We start from the raw sequence: 24,119 nt of genomic DNA on the forward strand, positions 1-24,119 counted from the left end.
AGCTCTATCTCTCATCTACCTATTTACCTACCTACCTACATGAAAAAGACTGGAACGATATTTATCACGAGTTAATGTTAGTTACCACTGGTTGGTGTTTTTTCATTTTCTTTATTATTTGTATATTGTTGCTTATTATTTTTTCTTTTCAAAAAAATATTGCTTTTGCAATGATAAAGCAAATGCTATTTTAAAATAAAAGTATATATGTATTTTCTCTTCTGTGCAACGTATGACAAAGGTTTACTATTTATTAAATAAAATGACTTACAAATCAATTAGAAAATGAACTATGCAATAGAAAAATGAGTTATAGATAATTCCCCACACGAGAACTATAAATGACCTGGGAACAAGAAAAATTCAACCTCACTAGTAATTTAAAAATAAAATCAAAATGAGATCATCTTTTTCTATAACCAAGTAGAAAAAAGCTTTCTAAAAAATAGAGAATTAATTCTCTATGTATGACAGCAACTGTTTAGGGCTATGAGATCCGTTGTACAACTCAGAGATGAGAACAGTGTTTCTAGAGAATATGACGAACAAAAGCCTTAATTTTGTTCATGCCATTTGGCTTGGATGTTCCCTTTTTTCAGAATTTCCATAGGAGATATTTATGGGCTTGTGCAAATGAGGATGACCAATAGAGTATTGTTTGTGAAATAATAGTGAAAACTGGAAAAATAATAATAGTGAAAACTGGAAAAAACTCAAACGTTTCACTTAAAAAACTCAGATATTTTAAAAATAAGAAATATTTTAAAATATTTTAAAATATTCAAATATTTTAAAAATAAGAAATTAATTAAATTATGGTATATCCATAAAATGGAATATTATTCAGAAATTAAACTGAACTTTTAGAAAAATAGTTAATGATATAGAACAGATTTATAATATCCTGCAAAGTGGAAGGAGTGCTCCTTTTCTGCTCTATCACGATACCAGGGAATGTGTTCTTTTGGTGCCCTGGAACTCTTGTCTTGTTTGATATTCGACCATTTAACATCACTGTGGGTGCTTCACCAGTGCTTGTCCTGACACTTGGTAACAATGACCCTGTGAGTCTCTCTCCTGATCTTTTTGAACTTATACAATGATTTTACAATGGGAAAAAAAAAAATCTGTATTTAAAAAGGAAAACAATACTGGTAAATAGTGGGCCCATGTCCCTGAGATACAGAACCTTGGGATGACCACTAAGGCAATAGGACAGTGCATTTAGAGCTAACAAAAAAAAATACACATGCCATCAACTGGATTTTTTGATTAAATTGACAATGCTAAAATATACTTTTTTGCTGTTCAATGAAAAGACTGGGATAGGAAATCAGGAGTATAAGGGGTATGGTGTATGCTTTGAAACTACATGCAAATTATAACTCACCTCCACAGAGTCATTGTGATTCAGTTGTTCCCTCTGTAATCATCGGAAGCACCTCAGCATGACGATTGAGAGTTCAGCGTCTTTTGGTCACAACCTAGGCTCTGCTGCTCTGTGTGCTTAAGGCCAGTTACACAATCTCTCTGTGCCTGTTTCCTCACCTAAAAAATGGGCATAATGATAGTACTGATATCACAGGGATATTGTATATTTTAAGTTAATATATTTACTTCAATTTAAAAATATACAACTCTCTCACTTGTGTGCTTTATAGAGAAGTTCGATGTAATTCTTATACTCGTAGGTTGTCTCATTCCCTCCTGGCCCCCTTCAGGCTACTTTCAAAATTCTATCTGTCTTCAGTATTCTTCAGTTTAATATGATATGCCTAGGTACAGAAATTTTGGTGTTTGTTCTGCATGAACTTCCTGCATTTGTGGTTTTGTGTTTGTCAAATTTTGAAATATTCTTTGCAAATATTACTTCAAATATTTCTTTTGTTCTATCTTATTCTTTTCCTTCTGGTATTCCAATTGTGCATATTACACCTTTTGAAATTGTCCCACAGTTGTTGGATGTTCAGGGCTCTTTCTTTTTCTTGTTACATTTCAGTTGTGGGCATTTCCACTGACGTATCTTCAAGCTCCTTGATTCTTTTCTCAGCTATGTCCATTCTACTGATGAGTCCATGAAAAATATCCTTCATTTTCATTACAGTATTTTTATTTCTAGCATTTCTTTTTGCTTTTTTTTAGACTTTCAATATCTCTGCTTATATTACCCATCTGTTCTTACATGTTGTCTACTTTTTTTTTTCATCAGAGCCTTTAACCTTCAGAAGTGTTTCTCCTGTATATAGCTTTCTCCCCACTGCCACTTACTTGCTTCCCTAGCTATATCATCCCCAATCTCTGTCCTTGAAGTCCTCACCCTTTTTAACTGAAATGTTTCTCCTTAGGTGAGACATAAAAGCTGGAAGAATCTGGATAAGCAGTAATTATCTTCCACTAGCTGAGACAACACTGTCAAATTCTTTCCCATGGAATGTAGGACTTTGTTACATGATACCTGGTTAAGTTCTTGGAGGTAAATCTCACAAAAGTTATGGGATTTCCTTAAATCTGTACCCTCCAGGATTTTTTCACTCGTATGCTAGTCCACAGCCAGCAGACTCTGCCAGTTCATCAAAATGCCAATTAAATATTCCTACCAGCTTAAAATATATATATATATATATATATATATATATATAGGCCTTAGAGTAAGCATTCCGTAAATGCTAGCTGATGGTATTACTCTTATTACTGTTGTTACTATAATGGATTTCTAGTTGTTATTTTAGTTTTCAGTTCCTTTAAATATTTAGTAAAATTGGATGGTCTATATAACAGTTCCTTGCTTGCTCACGTACTCATTCACTGACTGTAGTTACCTATGTCTCTCTGACTTTTTTGCTTTGAAATCTTAAATAGCAGAGCCTAAAAGACACACAGAGAATCTATGAGGCTGTGGAAGGCATGCGGAAGAGACAGGAAAGTAAGGGCAGTTATCCAGCAATGGGGAGGGAAACGGAGCACAGCTCAAAGCAGCAGACAGCAGAACAGGGCAATGGAAACCGTTCTGAGGGGCAACACGTTCCCAGCAGCACTAGCCCCACGGCAGGTCCTCCAAGTAACTCTAACTGTCCTGACCCTGCTTTTCTATGGAGTAGTTTTTCTGATTGGCCTGACTTCCATGTCTTTCTTTTATAATAAAACTCTGTCAGCTGAGGAAAACTGAAGACGTCTTTGACGTTTGCAGAGCATGTATGACACACACATGAGTTTTCATGGGTGAAGGACAGGGACAAGTCTGTGTTTTTGTCTTGGTTGCCTGGAATGACTATGAACGAGAAAATGGCAGGTTTTCCAGCAAAGGTGAAAAAGGTTTTGCATGCAGGTGCCTTTGGAGATTTTAGGTAGAGTCTTCCAGAAGCAGTTGAAAATCTACTTTCAAGAATTCAGACCATTTCTCCATTGCCCTAACTACCAATTAGGTTGACTGAAAGTAAGCTGATATAGGGTAGACTGCTATTTTCTCTTCCCTGTTTATTTACTTTTCGGGAGAATTTGGGTTCATACTATATCAGGAGAGACTCACATCATCCGTGTTGGCCTCAGATAAAGCTATATTGTGTGGGCACCACTGAGAAATCTTGTGCACCAAGAACCTGACTTCCAGAGGGTTTTTTTTTTTCTTTGTAAGAATCATAAGATGTAACAAGATAGGTGAACAGTCATGCAGAAAGTTGATAAGCAGCCCTGCGTTAATGCTACTGCCTATCAAATTGGTTTCTAGAAGGAAAAAAATGTCAGAATGCCCAAACATCAGGTTTGAAATAACTCAGAGCCACAAGAGCATCTTGCAGAATCCCATATTATAAACTATGCTTTATAAAGACATTTAATAGACTGTGGCAATAAAATTAATGGATGACAACTTTAAAATGTGTGGCTTCAAAAGCAAGTGCAGAAGAAAATGGTAATACTTTGCAAAAGGTATATACGTAATAGTCCACAATGTTATTTAGAAAGTTATTATTTCTGCCAGGGTGTTCGTTGTATGGATGAAATAAAAAGAAAAAATAGCTAAATAACCAAAGAAGAACCGAGTTCTGAAAAAAGGAAGAAATAAAGATAAGAGCAAAGAAAAAGTACCAAAAAAACTTTCAAAGAAAAAGGTAAATTAATCAGCCACAAAAGATTTTTTTCAGAAAAGAAAATGTAGGAATAAAATAAGCAGAGTAAATTCATGACAAGTGCACACAAAGGAGAAACTTCTAAAGAAGAAACACAAAGACAGAAAAAGGGAACTTATTTCTTATCACAATAAGAATATAGCCTTGCTGATTTATCATTTTATTCCTTGGAAACCTTCTATCAATAAAGTAAGCCACAACTCTGTAGAATACGAACAAATATAAAAGTGTGCGTTAAACTCAAGAAATATTGAATAAAAAACCAACACCCGTCTTTGGGTGAGGAGACGATAAATGGTTTTCCCTTCTTTGTAGTTTTCTGTGCTTGAGCTAAACTTCTTACAGGAAGATACGCTACTTTCCTAATGGAGGAGAATGAACTCCATTAAAAATGGAGTTCTCAGCTGCGTTTTGTATCAAAATTTAATACAGCAGAGTCTTACTCTGCTGCCAGCTAATTCAGGAACTGAACAGGATGACATGCTTTCCTGTACAGTCTATAATACAAACTTTCCCCATGAGGAAGAGTAGTTATCTCCAATTATCTGACATTTTTCCTCCCCTGCCTTTCCCATCACCCACTTTCCACCCACCCCAGGAGTTCTGCCCTGTCTTTTTTTTTTTTTTTCTGAGAAACAAACAGCATGGTACCCATGCCTGCTACTATTATTTCCTATCTGGGTCTCCTTGGGCCTCTGGTGTTGGACTCCGCAGGCTCCTAGAGTCCGAGAGGAGACTGGAGAGTTCTACCTGCCCATCTTCGACCTCAGACACCCACACTCCCCTCTGCCCGCTCGCACATGCGTTCCAGGATTCGGTGGATGCTGGTGAAACTGGGCCTGTCTGCAGGCAGCTCGCTCCAACACAGACGCATCAGATTGTACAGTTCCAGGGGGCAGTTCTCTGGGCAGGAGAGGATGTTGCCGTCCCGCACGTAGCAGATGACCTCCTCGTGGGCCATCCCGTAGTAGGGCTGCAGGCCGTAGGAGAAGATCTCCCACAGGAGCACCCCGTAGGCCCACACATCAGACTCCGTGGTATAGCGGTTGTAGAAGATGGACTCCGGGGGCATCCAACGGATGGGGATGGCGTCGTTTTCGTTGGCCTTGTAGTAGTCAGCCGAGTAGATGTTTCTAGAGAGGCCAAAGTCGGCGATTTTCACCACCATATTCTCACCCACAAGGCAGTTCCTGGTGGCCAAATCCCGGTGGACAAACTTGCGTTCGGAGAGGTAAGCCATGCCGGCGGCCACCTGCCTGGCGATGCACAGCTGCTCGGCACAGGAAAGGGGCGGCGGGCCGGGGCTGGAGGCCTGCGCCCCGCGGGTCAGGTCGCTGGGACTGAGGCTGCGTCCGGGGTGAGGGGACATGCTGCGGAGGAACTCATTGAGGTCCCCGTAGGCCATGTATTCAAAGAGCAGGCACATGGGCTTCCCCACCGCACACACGCCTAGAACCAAAACAAGGCCTCCTGTTAGAGGTTGCGTTTCTAAAGTGACACGTGGGAAAAAATTGTACGAAAGCAAATGACCAGATCAGAAAATGTGGTGGCTTGGTTTTCTGTTGAGGGCATCATAGTCGAACTCTGACCCCCTTTCTTTGTGTAAACATCTCCTATTTATCTTTTAAGATTCAACTGATTTATCACTCCTCATGGGGTGCTTCAGCTCCTGACCTTTCCAGGATCAGATTTTCCTTCCGTCATTCTTTATCCTTAATCCTGCATCCTATCTACCTGCCTGTTATGATCATCCATTTAGCTGAGGTTTCTTCCCAACATTTTAGCCCTTTAAACTAGAGATTATATCTTAAGTCTTCTTTAAATTCCACACACCTACCGTGTGTCTGGCAAGCAAGTACTCCATAAATATTGGGTGAATGAATTTATGAGTGGATGTTTGCTTTGAGTATGTAATGCAATTGCTCTGTCTTTCTGCTTCCTTTCCGAAGAAGGATGATAAGGAAGCTGTTGTATGAAATTTGGAAAGGAGCACAGAAACAATCCAAGATCTTAGGTGAAGTATTCAGGTTACTGCAGTAAAACATGTAGGTAAATTTACAGTGTTCATTCCAGAAAGAAACAAAGTGTTAACATAAAGAGTCTTAGATTTCGTGCCAGGAAGACGTGTTAATTTTAAAATCTTGCTGTATTTGAGAGGGAAATGGACAACTTGAAATATTAGATCAGATGGTCACAATTTCATATCAGCATAAAAATAGATCATTAACTTTTTTTTTCAGGCAAAAGTTAGAAGTCTGTTCAAAAAGGAAGAGAAATGAGAATACTATTATCTTGGCTTGTTTATTTTGGTGTTAGTTTTTAAATCCAGGGACTTTAGCAATCTGTATATTTATATGTACTATATAAATTAAATTAAAAATTTAAATACAAAATTGGTAAAAGAATTAATGAAATGACAAAATATTTCTCTGAGAAGTTTTTTAAAACTTCAATTTTTTGAATTTAGGTGATTTAATGAAATAGTCTACTCCCTAGTACAGAATATATTCTATGGGGAGGAACAGAGACATCTCTCTGATCAAGGAATGAAAGAAAAAACGTAAGTGAAGTATGAAGGAGAAAAAACTTGGCAAGCCTCTGTTTTCTGATGCAATACATTTCTTCACTTATATTTTCATACCTAAGAGTTTCACAATGTTAGGATTATCAAATTCTGCCATGAGGGCTGCCTCCCTCTGAAAGTCTGCTTGCATATCTGCTGAGGCTTCTTCTTTGAGCATCTTCACTGCCACCATTGTGAAAGGTTCATAGGGAAGTAAGCCTGGAGCCCTGAGAGATACATTTATTTAGCAAGAAATCAAAGACCAGGAAGATTACACAGAGTCACATGATAACTACCCATGTATACACAACCCCACACTCATGCAGCCTTTCCCAGAGCCACAGAACCAAAGTAAGATGCCAATGGCAGGTCACGCTTAAAGCTCCTTACTCCAATGAGTAAAAATCACTGGGGTTATTTTCAACATAGATTGTTTGAAAAATGCATTATTTATTAATAACAGAAAACCAAAAGTGCCCAAATCCAATGGGATTATCATTACCATCCTAACCCCTTAATCTCTGGCCAGAATATAAATTCCTGGAAGGCAGGGACGATGACTTATTCATCTTTATATCCCCAAAGAGCCTAAAAGGGTGCCTTGCAGATTTTTTGGTTCCCAATAAGTATTTGTGTGAGATTTTCATTTATCATGTAACCTCCATACCGGGGCCACTATGAGTAGAAGTAAGGTTGTATCCTGCCCAAGAGCAACAGGCCAAAGTAACAATTGGTGATTAAAACCAAGTCCACACTCTGTGGCCCAGCTGTGTGTCTGTGGGGCTACATCCATGCAGAGAGGATATTTTTTTCCAACTCACACAAAGACATTAACTGGGCTAGCGTTGGCCCTAATACATACTCGTTTTTTTGAGCTCATTGTTGGCTGACATTTTTGCGTAATTTTTTTTTTCCTTTTTCTGTCTTGTCATTCTGTGAACATCTATTTAATATCCATACATGTCAGGCTTTGAGTTCTTAAACTGAAACACTCTTTCAAAGTAAACATTAAGTGAAGTGGAGACTATAGCAATGGAAAATGGAAGAGATTTTAGAAGGATTTACTAAAAGCAATGTGAGAAATGGTTATTTAAAATGTACAACGAAATTCTCTTCCGAAAAGAAAATATGATTAAACTTTGCTAATTGCTTATCATCGGAACGCTTTATAAAGATTCTCTCCATATACACAACCCTATTTTCCAGCAGAGGGGGAAAAGTATCAAGATTCAAAGTACAGTACTCAATAAAAATAAGGTGAATGATGTGAAGAATGAACTAATTTGATAATAACTATTATACACATTACATAGAATCAAGTTAATATCTGGTAATTTTTCAGACACAACGTATTTCAGTTGGTAGTTTTTTTTTTTTTTTTTTAACGTGGGCAACTTTACCTTGCTTGAAAGACCCTTCCAAATGCTCCCTCTCCAATATCTCTCACATATTCAATGTTATTCCTGGGATACTCCAGGCTGAGCAATTTGGGATTCAAAAGAAGTGGCATCCTCTGGTACATGGGGTTGGGATGAAGTCTGTCTAGCAGGAGCTCAGAAGGAAGAGTAGTGAGGGTTACAGCCGCTGATTCTCTGCAGGTAAGACAGGTAAGATCAATAATGAGCTGAGGACCAGGTGAGAGCTTTGTACTCAGACTTAGGTTCTGAAGAGACATGGTGTTTAGGAGGAAACAAATTATGCTAAGTTCACCAAAGATCCTTCCATTTTAGAGCCACGAAGAATTTGGTTTGGAGCCTAAAGTTACATTCTTTTTTTCAGGAATTGTGTCACTATCCAATCTGATAGTGGCAGTGGGGCTGAGCGGGCTGACAGCGAGCAGGAACGGCCATATTCTTCCAAACCGTGGTTTAGATTCCATCTGCTGTGAAAAACTGACCTTAGGACATGTGATCCTATGCAACAAGTCACTGACATTTTTAAAGATCATGGTGGGGCTGCTTACCGTTAAAGCAAGGCAATGGCTGTCATAAAGGAAGTAGCAGTGTTATATATACCCCTCCTCCCATCTCCAGCTTCAATACCAAATACGTAAAGGTTTTAAAAATGTTATTACACGTGGTTCACTTAAACTAGAATCTCACCTTTTCTTATTTTTCCATTGTTTTCGTCTTCGGCAGCAATAAAGAGTGGTTACGGTAAGAAGCACGAATATGGCAAAGCTGGACATGATGGAGATTATTACAGTCATGGAGTATGTAGGTGAGACAGAGGAGGAAGACAGGGAAGAGGGAGGCACGTTTGGAATGTCCACACTCGGCTTTGAGGACGTCATTGGTGGGAATGCTGTAAGTCAACAACAGATTTTCACTCATTCTTAAACTTTTAAGCAGCAACGTTCGTATTCAGGCAATCAGGAAACTAAATTTAAGATTATGTTCTAATGTATCAGGTTCTCCCTGGTTATATATCTATAAAGCGCAATTGTAAGAATCCAGTGAAGTCTAGTTGTAAGTAAATCCAGCTTACAGAATCATAGAACTCTAAAGATGAGACTCAGAGAAAGGAAATACTTTTTCCAAGACAAATGCAAATCCTGGGCTAGTGTCTTTACACTCATCATAGTTTTTATGACCTGACAACAATCATGGACATTGTTAAGTTACTAAATAAAATATTTTTATGAAATTGAAGTCAGGATTATCTAAAGCTGAGGTCTGTTGATTTACAAACAGAATTAAATGAAAGAACATGGAAAATGGAAATAGTAGGACAGAAATGAGGAAGTTAGTTCATCTAACAATTGAACTCCTGTCAAATTCCTATTAAAAAGGTCAATGCAATATACAAATAAGTTAAAATCTGTATTACCGCTGGAAACCAAAAGATGTCATACTAATGTCCCTCTGTTTGTAGGGTGCAACGTCCATTGTATATCTATTAAAACAACATTATGAATTATATTTTAAATCCTTTTAGTTGACTGAGTAAAGACAAAAACATGGATACAGAATGTTTTAATAATATAATCAACAAGAATGTCTTAATAGTGAAGAATGAACTTTGTACCCTAAAAAGACAGAATAAACCTTATTTTCAAATATTTGTGGGATACTGACAGACACGGTCTTTTGTGTCAGGTCACAAAGATGAATCTCAGTAATTTTCAAAAGAAGAAATGATGCAGATCTATTCTTTGATCAAAATGCAATTAATAATAGATTAAATAAAATCCAATAAGACATTCAAAAAAGAAACATTTTAATAACCTTTCAATCAAAGAGTAGAAAGTAGCCATAGTTACAGATGACAAAGTAACTTCCTAGCAGTGTTGATGAGATTTGGCCAAAGATGTGTTCAGTGATAAACTCATAGCATTATCTTCTTCCATTAGATAAAATGAATGAAGTGAATGAACTAGATATTTAATTCAAGACTTTGGAAAAGAAACAAAATCTACAGAAAACAAAGGAAAACAGGTGATATAGTAACAGCCATGTACAAGCAGAAATTAATACGTTAGAATACACATAACACAAATGATAGAATTTAAAAATAGGTCAATAGTTTTTCTGATATATATTTACAAGGTAGTCTAATCAGTGACATTTTAATTTTAAAATGAAAAGAAAGGCACAAACATACAAAATTAGGAATGATAGAGTCATTTTAACAATAGACTCAAAGGTCAATAAAAATGAAATGATATATAACTATGGAGTTACATTTTTAAAATCTTAAGGAAAATGGTAGGAGCACGTTAATTACCAAATTTGAAGAATCAGAAAGTCTGCAACTAGCCATAACCAGGAAGTTTAAGTCATTATAGAATTATGGTTATATTCTTTCAGTATTGGAAGAGATACAATTTTCACAGTTTTATAATATATTCCAGTAAGAGAAAAATCTTTCAGATTGTTTTAGCAAGCTATTATAATACTAATATCACAACCTGACAGTGTTAGCACAAAAGTGCAGATTATAGAGCATAGATTTAAAAGATGCTAAATGAAATATTAGAAATTGACTGCAATATAGTCAAAGATTTCATAGAAGGAACTATATTATTATAACACATCACAGAGTCAAAGGAAAACTTTCATTGCAGGGATACCTGAAGCCATTTGAAATAGGACACGTAAAAGCAGAGATTATGAGGGGTGCCTACGTATGACTTCTTAGTCTAGGCATGGAAGCAGTGATTATGCCCTGAGCACCAGTGGCTAAGCAAGTGGTTTTGAAGCCTGTGGAGACCAAGTTTGGTTACCCCTGTGACTCAAGCAGGCACCTGGAACTAGAAGAATATTAGCACAGCAGTAAAACATTTGTGCAGGACCAATGACAGCATTTCTCATCAAGCATCACAGCAGTGGTGGATGTAACAGACTTCCCGGGCTCCGCTGTGATGGTTTGAAAGCTGCTCTGACTTTCTGTGGACTGAGTCATTCGAAGATTTAAAAAAATCAATCCAAGATGAGTGGGGAGGGGGGCTTAAATTGGAGAGCTAAACTTAATGCTAATATGAAAGTAGGAGCAATCATTAAAAGACAGGGAGAAGGGAAGCAAGAAGGAAATACCCAAAAGATAAACTAATGATTAAAAGAAATCTTCCATCACCCTTCAAAGTGAACTGGTAATATCCTTTAGAGTTTACTCAGAATTCAAGAGACTGTCCAAGAAATATTTGAGGGCTTTACACACTCCCACAGGATATGAGACAGTCTACCTAATAAGGTTGACTTCTCTGTTCAACGATCGACCTACCTGAAGAGCTAAAGCCAATTTCTTTGATAATTGTATTTAACTCAGGGAACATATTTTTAGACATTCCTCACCGTATAGTCAGATGAAATGATCAGTTTATGACATCTGGAGTTCATTTTCTTACATATAGCAAAGATTTCATAAAATGATTTAGCTAATCTATGCTGCTCGCAATTTCTTATAATCAGTGTAGAAGGCAGAAATCTGGATGCTTTTGTGTGTCTTATTTCTGTCTAATCTAGGATTGAAGGTCAGCACCTTTCATACAGTAAACCCTCAATGAATGCGTGAATGGATGAATGAGTAAACAATCAAAGGATAACAAACATCACAGTCATCAATTAAGAGTCCAATCAAAGTTAACTTTGGTTGCTTCTGTGACAAAGAATTGAAACATTTCTTTTTCATTCTTTCAGGTTGGGAATGACAATTTGACAGGCTTCCAGAATAATAGATTTTTAGGGTTTTCCAAAGCTGTTCTTGTTTCCTAGCTCTGAGTGATTCAGTTGTGACCAATAGCATTCTTTCTTTCAATATTCTAAGTCTTAGTCCTTTAAGTAAGCTGGTAAAATCAAGTCCTGGCACTTAGCCAAGTGCAGAAACAATTAGGCCTGGAATATCTAGCCCAAGAAATGAATATGATTTGAGCCTTGAACATGAAAATCAGAGGAAGTTAGTCGACATGAAAAAAATTTCTAATTTCATTCTGAAGATTTCTGCATTCTGATAGGCTTAACGTACCATCTGATACACGTTAGTTTCTAGGACACCCCTTTTCAAGAAACCTTCTTGAATTCTTTCCTAGAGATTTTGAGATCACCCTTTTAAAACCATTTGATTTGACCCTGTAAACTTTATACTATTGGATGATACAAAAATCATGAATGCAAAATCAAAAGGTGATATTTTAAATTGGCTTACTTTATAGCCATAGAAGGCATAAAGCAACTTAGTAACCTTGAGGTAGAAGATGGGATTTGCATCGTTCACTAAATATGGTGCTCTCCATGGCCTAATTAGAAGCTATAAACTGGGATCTCTGATGATCTTCCTTCATATTCTACCCTGGGTGAGTATAGTGAAAAGACTTTGAGAGGGACCGTACATCCCGTTCTGGACATCATGAAATACGGGTGTAAATACGCATGCATGAATCCAGTTACATACACATAACGTTTCAAGGGCACAAACAAAATTACTTACTTGTTAGGTTTTCTTTTTTATAATCTGAAGGGGAAAGGATAAAAATTTGTTTTAAGTGAACATCCAGATAGCTCCTGTGTTCTGTGAGAGAGTGCTAAGAAATGCAAGTTCTCTTTCAGCTTTTTAATATACAATGGGAAAACATTCTTCGCATTCGAATGCGAAAGGATTGCATCTTTGAAATTAAAACAGCTGTTAGGGCTCACCACATAGTTCCTTACAGATGAAGTTCATTAAAGCAACATGCAGCCATTCAGCTTTGTTTTGTGAGATCAGCATTTGCAAACATATGGCTTATTTTTGCATGCTGAAAAATCTGCTTCCTTGGGTAAGAAAGAGGACTTTTATGCTTTTATTCCACTCCTCTGACAAAATATGAACTGTTTCTTAGCCATTTCTCTGCACATTCAATAAAATGTTATGAGCTCTCATAAGATCTGCTTATGAAGTAAGGTAAGATCTCAAGCAGCAGTGAAAAGTGCTCTTTAATTTCTTTTAGAACAAATGGAATAAATGCTTATGTTAACCGGTGCAATTAGGATAGCAATAGGATTCTGTTATTGGGTATGGAAGGAAGGCAGAACTCAAAAAATATTGGAAATGCCTAGAAATATTAGGAGATTTAAATTCACACCTTAGTTTCCTCAAAATAGTAAATTTCTCTGAACCTCCAAAGTCTCGAGAGAACTCTGTTACCTAAATATGGCAGTCTGGTACAGGCCATGGGGTCCCAGTGCATGCTGGGGAGTTTGTTGCAGTCCGGCATGGAGAGCAGATGTATCCCAGATCTGTAGAGTCCCCTGTGGGTCTTTTCTTCCACCGCTAGCCATTCTTTTGCACAGAAGAGCTCCTTTACTGCCAGGCAGTATTCTCTAAAATAATTTAGGGAGAACAAAATTTGATGAATCATAGCGCGTTGAAGCCAAATTGGTGGTGGAGCCTAAATCCCATATTTTCAAAACATCATCATAGTACACTGTTTGTTCTTGCAAAAGTGTTTTTGTAAAGATCCTTTTATTGTAAATAATGTGAGAAGCTATGAAATATATAGTATATTATCCCATGAGATGAAATGCTGTCTTGTTTTGTTTTAAAAACATCACTAATGCTACTGGGGAAAAGAACGTTCAAGTTCCAAAGGTAATGGATTAGGAATCCCAGATATGTTTTCTTTTAACTTCATATTAAAGTAACTACAAAGGTACAGAAACAAGGTACGCAGAGCTTTAAAAGATCATTGTCAAGCAGTTTCCAGCCTGGGAGGTTTTTCTGTAATCTCAGGGCTAATGGGCAGGGTTTGAGGAACACAGTCCGTGTCTCTGTGTGCTTTGTTCCCTAAAACAGAATAGTATCACCTTCCTGAAAGGTTATAGGAGGGCTTGGGAGTCCTTACCCAGCCCTACCCTTGGAGAAGCTGAGTCCTATCTCATTGCTGTGTGTGCTTTCATCTGAGAAAGCTAGAGTAAGGTCTGTGTGAATGTGAAGCTGCAGTGTTCATCTCTGTGTTGTACTGAGTGAAAAGGCTGAAGAAAGATTAGGTAGACTAGTTGGACTAATTAGAATTTTGTGGATTAATAATTGTTCAAGCTTATCTTATAGGAAATAGGATAGACTACATAGGAAAAATCAAGTTAGTTCCAAATTAAGATATTTGGGATTCATAATAAGAGGAAATTAAAGATAATTAAAGAAATTAAGGATAATAATAGTAATGTCATTCATTCAATATATGAAGTATAAAAGAGGAGGAAATTTTGTGTGAGTGTGTACATTCGTGTGTATGTGTAGTTATATATACATGTATATATATTTTTTACTACTCATGCCTACACTCCTGCTTTCCCAGGCAACCACTTGCCAATATGGACCAACTGAGCATGTGCAGAATGAAAGGGCTGTGCATACTAATGTGATGGGATATAATGGGAGTCATGAGTACAATGATGGGATGTAGATTCTTAATATGTCTGCAAAGGAAGAGGGAACAATGGGGCTTTCAGGCTTTTGAGACTCTGAAGAACTGGAGAAACATTGTTTGGCTTGCTTCTTCTTATGCCTGGTCCCATCCTTGGGTCATATAAGCAAATCTTTCTGCATTCAGATGTTATAGTTAAACTGTGCAAAAGCAATATGGGACATATGAAAGAACTTGTTAGCCCACATTATGTGGAGAAAGCAAATACCTGGGAAAATTATTTTTTATTATACATGGAAAAGACACGTTAGAGAATTTAAAAAATTGTTTTGTTTTCATTGCATGCACTGAAGCATGGCCTCTACAGAAGCGTTTTTCACGGGGAAAAAAAATCAAGATGAAATGGAAAATAGAGTGAAAACTAGGTTAAGTTAAACATGGTAGTGACTGAAGAAAATAAAGACCACAAAGAAGTGAAAACAACTGTCTCACTGAAACAAGTGAAATCTTCATTGAGAAAGAAACGGCACAGCAAGATATTGAACAAATAATAGGGGAAAACTTTAGAAGCTCTAACTGAATGCAGAAAGAAAGATGAAAATAGTGAGTAAGGAGATAACTGAGAGGGAGAAGCAAGCAAGAAATTCAAAGTACAAATAACAGTGTTTCCCAACAAGAAACTAGAGCACATAAAAAAATAGAAAAATACTCAGAGATATACTATAAGAAAAATTCTTAAAATAAAAAGGACATAAGTCTGATGATGAAATCATATTATCCATTCTTTTTATATTACTTATAGGAAAGAAAATAATGAAAAGAAATCTACTCCCAAGTCTTTCTAAATGTCTAATTTTTTAAACAATTATTGATTATATATAAGAGAAAAGAAAACCTTAATGAAGTATAAAAATGTGAAAATTTCTAGACTATATTTTTCAACCCCAATATGAATAAATTGTTTACAAGGATTAAAAGAATAGAAACAATTTTCAGATTAAAAAATATACTCAGGGACTTCCCTGGTGGCACAGTGGTGAAGAATCTGTCTGCAAATGCAGGGGACACAGGTTCGAGCCCTGGTCAAGCAAGATCCCACATGCTGCGGAGCAACTAAGCCTGTGTGCCACAACTACTGAGCCTGCATGCCACAACTACTGAAGCCTGCATGCCTAGAGCCCATGCTCCACAACAAGAGAAGCCACCGCAATGAGAAGCCCATGCACCACAACAAAGAGTAGCCCCCTCTCACCACAACTAGAGAAAGCCTGCGCACAGCAACAAAGACCCAACGCAGCCAAAAATTTCAAAAAGAAATAATTTAATTAATTTAAAATTTAAATAAATTTAAATTTCAAAAAGAAATAAAATTTCTTTTTAAATAAATAAATAAAATAAAATTAAAATAAAATTAAATTTCAAAAAGAAATAAAAAAAAGAAATAAATTAATTAATTTAAAAAAATACTTGTTTAAATAACAGCTGGAATTAAGAAAAAAATTTAAGTACGCTACAAATGGCTCACAGATTTAAGAGTTAATTAACTATGCTATTCTAATAAATTTGAAATCTCAGTGAATGGGATTTTTTTCTAAAAAACAAAAAAGTTAAATTATTTTCAATCTTGAGAAAGAACATCTGTGGCCTATGCATTTAAACTGGTCTAGGGCATAAATGTTGGGAAATTACTCAATAAATTTATTTTGTGCTAGCATATGAAGATACAATTCAATTTTAATTCTCATTGTTCCTCAAAAGATACTTAGATGTCATGTCTGATGAAAATATAATCTTTAAGTGAAGAAACAACAAATTATGTCTTAAGTAATTTTTTTTTAAGATTTTTTTTGATGTGGACCATTTTTAAAGTTTTTATTGGATTTGTTACAATGTTGCTTGTGTTTTATGTTTTGGTTTTTGGGCTGCGAGGCATGTGGGATCTTAGCTCTCTGACCAGGGATCGAACCCGCACCCCCTGCATTGGAAGGTGAAGTCTTAACCACTGGACCGCCAGGGAAGTCCCTATATTAGTCTTAAAATGTCTCCAAACCCTCAAAATTTGCAGTAAGTTGAAGAATGGAGCACTCTATTTTAATGACCTCTGTAGTCCTTTTATACTAAATAGAATGCCTTAAAACTATTTCAATATTTAAATAGTTCCTGGTTTTATCAAAACAGTTGGAAATGTGCTGTGTTGGTAGTCTTCATGTGTTTTCTTGAAAAGCAAACAGTATCCATCCAGTTTCTAATATATACCCTGGGTACAATTTATCCTTTAATCCTCTCAGCTCTATTGCAGACGAGGAAACTGAAGTTTAGCTGAGGTCATATGTCAGTGCATCTAGAAAGCAGTACAAAACAGTATTTGAACTTTGTTCCATTTAGCTCAAAAGCTACATTGATTCCTGTCTTTTCTACACAGGAAGTAAATAAAGGCAAAGATAATTCTATTGAAAGTGGGTTTATAAATTTCAGTGTTTAAAGAGTAGGGGGTTTTCAAGAAATATCTGTTTTATAACTGTTTCTACTCCTTCCACCCCCCATGACACAAGAGTGTCAGTACGTAAATTAGAATATTGGGTGGAATGTATTTTAATGTTCTGACATGCTCACCAAGATCTCATATTTATTGGCTAATAATGCTGAAATACTGGATATGTAGTCTTTATTTTCTCTATCTTGGCTTACTAATGAGGTCCATATTAGTTTGGGATTTTGTTTTTCACTTCCTAGAAAGCAGGGATGTTTATGAATATGATAATAATGTGAACAATAACAAATGTAATAGAATATTATACCTTTTATGACATTTTCTAACTTAGAGCCCTTGTATAATAGGGTATCACCAGTGATTCACATGGTAGGAATTTTGTCCAATTAATTACCTTATATTTTGGACAAAAGCCAGCTTTTGCCTTTACTCTTACACCTAACAACTTCCTCTTTTGAAAACTTTTCCTGTTGGCAGACAGACAGAATTTCCCCATTTATTTATTTTGTAAATTTTACCTGCAAATGGGTGTAGGAGTAGGTGCCACCCCAGGGTTACATTCTTGGAAGATGTGGTTACACAGTAAAGCTTCAGCAGCCGGCCGGCAGAATGGGCTCACTGCTTTCAGTTCAATCCAGGCAGTGTGGACCAGTAGTTCTTGGGCCTCCTCAGGGTCTGCGTAGGAGTTGTTGAAGAAAACAAGAGCATCTTTTGCCAGGACAGTATTACACACCTCCCCTCTGTACTCGGCGCAGTAGCCTTTGTCATCTTTCTGTGGTTTACTGAAAGAAGCAGTGAAAAACATTCCTGATCACATGCTATTTCTTAGCATTCCATCTGCCTTTTTGTTTGTTTTCCATTTCCACATCTGCATCACAGAAATAGAAGATTGCACCAGCAAATTGGTTGAAACGTTCCATCTGAATATTGTCTTCATTTCCAGCAGCAATTATATTACCTCTAGCTACTCCAGAGGGCTATGAAGAGGATCAAATGTGATAACGGATGTGGAAAGCTTTGGAAACGCTCAAGGCCAGAATGGATGGGAGAATTTTTATTGTTTCCATCATAAATAAAATTTAACTCCACATTTGTTACATATAAGCGTACATAGCAAGTAAATACATCTAAAAAATATATTCATCATCATGATTAATAAGTGACTGAACGTAGTAATTGCTCTGATCCAAAGAGCTTGCAGCTTGATGAACATAGTTTATTTAAACGTTATGATAATTAATGATTTGAATTTTGTGGCACATCTTCCAAAAATCAGATCCTCTCACTCACACATCTTCCCAGCATTCCATTAAAGAATAAGAAGAAAGCCACACGGGAAGGAGAAAGCATTTGTTATGGCTCTCAGAGGAGCTAAGTAGCATCTTCACTTTTGCTATTTTCTTACCACATGTCTTGGGGAGAGTCATCTGGTCTCTGACAGTGTTCTAATCTGTAAAGTGATGTAAGTAATTATCCTGAACCCAGGTTATTGTGTGTTCATGGGTAATATAAGTGTTAGCACAGCAATAAGATTAAAAGCTAATCTGCTATAACAATTGAAGAGGACAATAAGAAAAATGGAAAACGCAGCTGGTACTCCCTCCACATATCCACTGCTTCCTTAATGCAATGCTGGGAATTATGATAACTCCTATACTCACCTGACAGATGTTTATTGAGCACTTATTATGTGCAGGCACTGTAATGGTCTCAATATATCCTTATGCCTTCCATCAGATATCTCATTAACAATGACAGCAAATTCAAGTTGCACTCTCATTTAGATTTGTACATCTGTTGGAATTTAGCATTTTATTATCTTTAAATAAAGGATTTCAAGGAAAGAAAATTAAACAAATTGGAATTTGTGGGGATTGTTTAAGTTGCTAACAGGCCCCATTTGAATTTGAAAAGGTGATTAGAAACATCATTGACTGGTCTTTGAAGGAAATCTATTAAATGAGATACAACTCATTCAGGTAAAACAATGAACTTCCGTGAAATACTATATTTTAAAATGATGTTTTGTAACATAGAATCATTCTCTAATTCATACGAACATTCTACTAATTAGTCAACATGAATTTTATTGCATTACCTGTAATTCATTGGGGATTTTTTAAATGAACGCCTTGAATAAGAAAACGCAAAACTCCCATGAAAACTTGGGCCCTATAGGGTTGAGAAAACACCCAGAGAAATAGCTCATGACTCAACCTCTGAGGGAACTCAGGGTATGCTGACACTAAGAAAGTTCTAGAGAAGCAAGGATACTATGCTTTAAGAAACTGAATAATAATACCTAACAATTAGAAATACCCCAAACTGGCTCACAAAATGGTCACACATATTGATAATCCTTCCATAAAAAGAGAGGATGGATAAGAGCAGGTGTGACTCTTTTCACTTAGAAAAAAACTATGGGGACTTCCCTGGTGGCGCAGTGGTTAAGAATCCATCTGCCAGTGCAGGGGACACGGGTTCAAGCCCTGGTCCGGGAAGATCCCACATGCCGCGGAGCAACTAAGCCCGTGCACCACAGTTACTGAGCCTGTGCTCTAGAACCCGTGAGCCACAACTACTGAAGCCCGTGTGCCTAGAGCCCATGCTCTGCAACGAGAGAAGCCGCGGCAATGAGAAGCCCGCGTACCGCAACGAAGAGTAGCCCCCGCTCGCCGCAACTAGAGAAAGCCCGCGCAGCAACGAAGACCCAACACAGCCAAATATAAATAATAAATACATAAATTTATAAAAAACTATCTCTTGTAAAAGTTGAATATTTCTCCTAGTGTCTCTGAGCTGAGAATGATTCATCCATGTTGCACGGTCACATGCTAACTGTTGAATGACACTTCTTTATTTTTCCATGAATATATATATTTTTTAAATAAATTTATTTATTTATTTTTGGCTGCATTGGGTCTTCGTTGCTGCGCACTGGCCTTCTCTGGTTGCAGCGAGCGGGGCTACTCTTCGTCGTGGTGCGCGGGCTTCTCATGGCGGTGGCTTCTCTTGTTGCGGAGCACGGGCTCCAGGCGCACAGGCTTCAGTAGTTGTGGCACGCAGGCTCTAGAGCGCAGGCTCAGTAGTTGTGGCACACGGGCTTAGTTGCTCCGCGGCATGTGGGATCTTCCCGGACCAGGGCTCGAACCCGTGTCCCCTGCATTGGCAGGCGGATTCTTAACCACTGCGCCACCAGGGAAGCCCTCCATGAATATTTTTAATTTAAAAAACTCATGTTTTTTTCTTTAATTACATAAGCAAAAAACATTTAAAAGAAAACATTGGAAACTAAGAAAAATTACACAAAAGAAAAAATGAAAATAGCCTCAGAGATAAGAATTATTAATAATTAAGAACCAATTCTTAAAAAAAAAAAATTCTTTTTTTCTGAGTTTCTGCTGCTTCTCTTTTAAAAAGCCCTGGGAAAATCTTTAGAACAACCTCAATGTGAATTAATAGTACGGAGTCCTCACTGATTTTTGAACATTAGCTGTATAATGCAAAAGAAAAGAAAAAGCAGAATAGGTTTTGAATAGAAATGAGAAGATCTTGGTTTTAATTTTGATTTGTCTTCCTACCAGCTTGAAGATAACTAGCCTGTGAAAACCCTTTGCATGCTGAGAAAAACCATACAGATACAAAGTATATGGTTCTTATTAATTTTCTCTGTCTCTGTGATGTTCTGGGAGCATTAAAGACTTAGCTTTGGTAGTATATCTTTGCTTGGATTAGCCCCACAAGGTAAGAGATATATAGTACCAAATATATATATACAGGAATAGAGTGAGTGTTTTAAAATACATAGGGAGGACACATGTGCTGAACAGTGTGCGAATGAAAGATGGCATGTCTTCTGCGGGTGGCCTGTATTTTAATTTCCCTACACACACATACATAATACATATATAAAGAGACTGCCCAGTCACAGTTTCAGTCAGAGTTGGAACAATTTCCTCCCCTGTTTTGCTGACTTATAAACCTCAAATGTTATGCAGTGATCAAATTTCAGAGGCAAGATATGGAGGCCAATGGGGCCATTTTTTCCCTCATCCTTCTAACCCTATCACTTAAAAAATTTAAGGAGGTCACAGCAAAACCCAGGGAACAAGATGAATGCAAAAAATTTCCATTGGTGTCTTCTGTCTTTTGCAAGTGATGAGTGCCCTTTCTGTCCAGCTGAAGTCGTATTTCTCCACATGCAGATCTTGGGACTGTGGATGGAGCAACAGCAGAGGCAGCTGGTCCTGTTCCTCGTTTGAACAGTGGGGCAGAGGTCACAGGGATCTGTTCACAGAATGCTGGTTGTTTTGGAATGATCTGCTGGACTACCTCCAAAAATTCTAGTTAATATTGCACATGGAGCCAGTCCCTCTCTTGTCTCCTGACAGACTGAACCTGGCTGACCTCTCTTTCTGAACAGTTTCTCTTTTTGGAGGCAACAACTGATATCTGATCCCACGTCCCCCTTCTAACTTATTTTATAGCAGACAGCTCTTCTTGGTCAGATGGAATATTTCAAGGATTCTCACTACACCTTTTGCTTTTATTTTCTCTTTGCTTTAACATGTATGAATCCCATTCAGTAGAATACAGTTGACCCTTGAACAACGTGGGTTTGAATTGTACGGGTCCACTTATGCCCAGTTTTTTTTTCAATAAATACTACAGTCCTACACGATCCATCCGTAGTTGGTTGAATCCAAGGGTGCAGAACGTGGATATGGAGGAACCACATAGACAGAGAGCCAACTCTAAATTATAGGGCATGCTGGTTGGTGCCCCTAACCCCTGAATTGTTCAGGGGTCCACTGTTTTAAAATGTGATCTTCCAGTTTCTATGAGGGCAACATCTCTTCCCTTTGAACACGTTGCCCAAGGGCACATCCAGATGACCGGCCATGGTTGGTTGGGACAACCCCACTACCCCAGCGGAAACTCCACACCTTCTTTTCCTGCCCTCCCTAGGGCTGGAACACGTGAGAACGGGACCTCTCCCCTGAGAGCGGCACATCTTCTTCCTTATACAGCAACTGCCAGGTTCCCGTTGTATTTTCCCAACAAATGTGATGGCCAGGGCCCTACGCCACTCTAAACTTCCAAAGCAAACTGGAATTCTTTTTATCCTTTCATGCCTAGTGTCTTTATATATGATTCATTCTCTATGACAGGGATGGGCAAATAGAACCCACAAGTCAAATTTGGCCTACTGCCTATTTTTATACCACCTGTGAGCTAAGAATGGTGTTTACATTTTTAGATGGTTGAAAAAGCCCAAAAGGAGAAGTGAAAATGATATGAAATGCAAATTTCAGTGGCTAGAAGTACAATTTTATTGGAACAGAGCCAAGTTCATCCACTTACAAACTGTCTGTGGCTCCTTTTGTGCTGCAATAGCAGAGCTGAGCAGTTGCAACAGAGACCGTACGGCCCAGAAAGCCATATACTTGCTATCTAGCGCTTTGCAGAAAACCAAGAGTGCTTGTGTTATCACAAGTGAAAGATGGTATGGAATTTTCATTAGTTAGCATTTATTTGACTATAATCAGTTTAAATTATTTTCATTTGCATTTAGTTGCATGTGAATGATTTATTTCTGTTCTTGAGCCCTTAGAATTTGTGCATGATTCCATTATTATGTTACCTTGGAACTAGTGTGTGTGTGTGTGTGTGTGTGTGTGTGTGTGTGTGTGTGTGTGTGTGTGTGTGTGTGTGTGTGTGTGTGTGTGTGTGTCGGTCCCCTAATAAAATGTAAATTCCTTGGGTGCAGGGAATATGTACAATTTGTTTTGTTTTATCACTTTCCAATGTAGTGCCAGGAATAGAGTGTTTTAAAGATGCACAGGGAAGACAGGTGTGCTGAATGAAAGAGGTGTATGAATGAAAGATGGCATCTCTTCTGTGGTTGGCCTGCATTTTAATTTACCTTTTCCCGTGTTTATGTTGTATATCCCTTCAGTAGATATTCAGCTTCTCTGTAGAATCCTTCAGGTCAGGACTCTTTCTCAATACCTATTTATTAGGTAAATAAATGCATCAAAGCTATATGAATTGGGAAAAAGATTGAGAACAAACTAAATGTTCTTATGCAATGAATTATTTCATTCCATGGAATTAGGATCAATGGCTTGAGTTGCAGGTCCTGCTCAGTTGCTGTGCTACCTGGATTAGCAACATAGGTATGAATCTGTGTTCTTGAGTCTGTCTGTCTGAGCTCAGATTGAGGCTTTGTAGTTAGCTATGTGGTCTGGACAACTCTTGTGCCTCAGGTTCCTCATATAAAGAAAGAGGGATGATAGCTTTTGCCCCATAAAGTTGCTGAAACATTAATATGAGAACAGTGGTACTCAAAAATGTCCTGCAAAACTTAACTGCTGTTATTAGTAGTAATGAACCATTCTAAATCTCAGTTTCATCATTTGTAAAATTAGATGAAATCTTACACATCATAGAGTTTTTATGAAAGGCAATTTTATGCAAATAAAATGCTGTAGGTTTCACAGTGTTATATTACATGGTGTTACTTTCTTATCTGCAGGATAAAGCTATGAGGGAGGGTTTGGGAGTCAGTTCTGTGTCTCTTTTCCAAGCCTATTATATACTAACTGTGTAAGTCATGTGTACTCTCCAGTTCAAAGTATGTCTCTTTGTTTCTTTTCTGTACAATAGGGATAATACTAGCATCTATTTCATGTCCTGAGGATAAATTTTTAAAATGCATGTAAAGCTCTTAGCACAGTGCCTGATACATAGTAAGTATTCAACAGATGTTGCCTATCTTCATCTTCATCATCATTTTGTGAGAGTATTAAAAGGATTAGAAATTAGAAAGTTTTCTGAAAGATTACAGTACTCAACGAATAATAGATACTCAATAAATGGCATGTCAAACAAAGCGAAACAAAACATTGGTATAACAATAATATCTCACCTCCATTCTAGTAACAGGAAAGGAAGTTTCCACAGGAAATCAAATTAAAGGGGAAAAGAAACAAAAGTTAGTACATTTTCATCTCAAGGTTCATAACAGATAATTTTCATTCTTCTAATCTCTAAGTTTCTGAAAAGTTCCCTGCTTCTGCTAGGAGGCCAGATCCTGCA

At 37.4% G+C, this 24,119-nt stretch overlaps 1 protein-coding gene across 5 annotated transcripts in view; it reads right to left on the bottom strand.

Annotated features, from left to right (window-relative positions):
* Positions 1 to 4,754: 4,754 nt before the first annotated feature.
* The window catches only part of MUSK (muscle associated receptor tyrosine kinase), a 92,079-nt gene continuing 72,714 nt past the window's right edge, over positions 4,755 to 24,119 (bottom strand). For 2 of the 5 annotated variants that reach the window (XM_060153346.1, XM_060153345.1), the window contains 7 exons: positions 23,950 to 23,956; positions 17,537 to 17,800; positions 13,309 to 13,484; positions 8,790 to 8,991; positions 8,088 to 8,279; positions 6,766 to 6,914; positions 4,755 to 5,573 (listed from right to left, as the gene is read on the bottom strand). In XM_060153346.1, coding sequence (XP_060009329.1) covers positions 4,891 to 5,573; positions 6,766 to 6,914; positions 8,088 to 8,279; positions 8,790 to 8,991; positions 13,309 to 13,484; positions 17,537 to 17,800; positions 23,950 to 23,956 — 1,673 coding nt within the window. In that variant the 3' untranslated portion in view covers positions 4,755 to 4,890. Of the gene's footprint in view, positions 5,574 to 6,765; positions 6,915 to 8,087; positions 8,280 to 8,789; positions 8,992 to 12,612; positions 12,637 to 13,308; positions 13,485 to 17,536; positions 17,801 to 23,949; positions 23,957 to 24,119 lie in introns of all 5 variants that reach the window. The other 3 variants (XM_060153348.1, XM_060153347.1, XM_060153344.1) reach the window with 2 other exon arrangements.

The sequence above is a fragment of the Lagenorhynchus albirostris genome, chromosome 7, assembly GCF_949774975.1.
Source record: "Lagenorhynchus albirostris chromosome 7, mLagAlb1.1, whole genome shotgun sequence".
Taxonomy (NCBI): Eukaryota; Metazoa; Chordata; class Mammalia; order Artiodactyla; family Delphinidae; genus Lagenorhynchus; species Lagenorhynchus albirostris.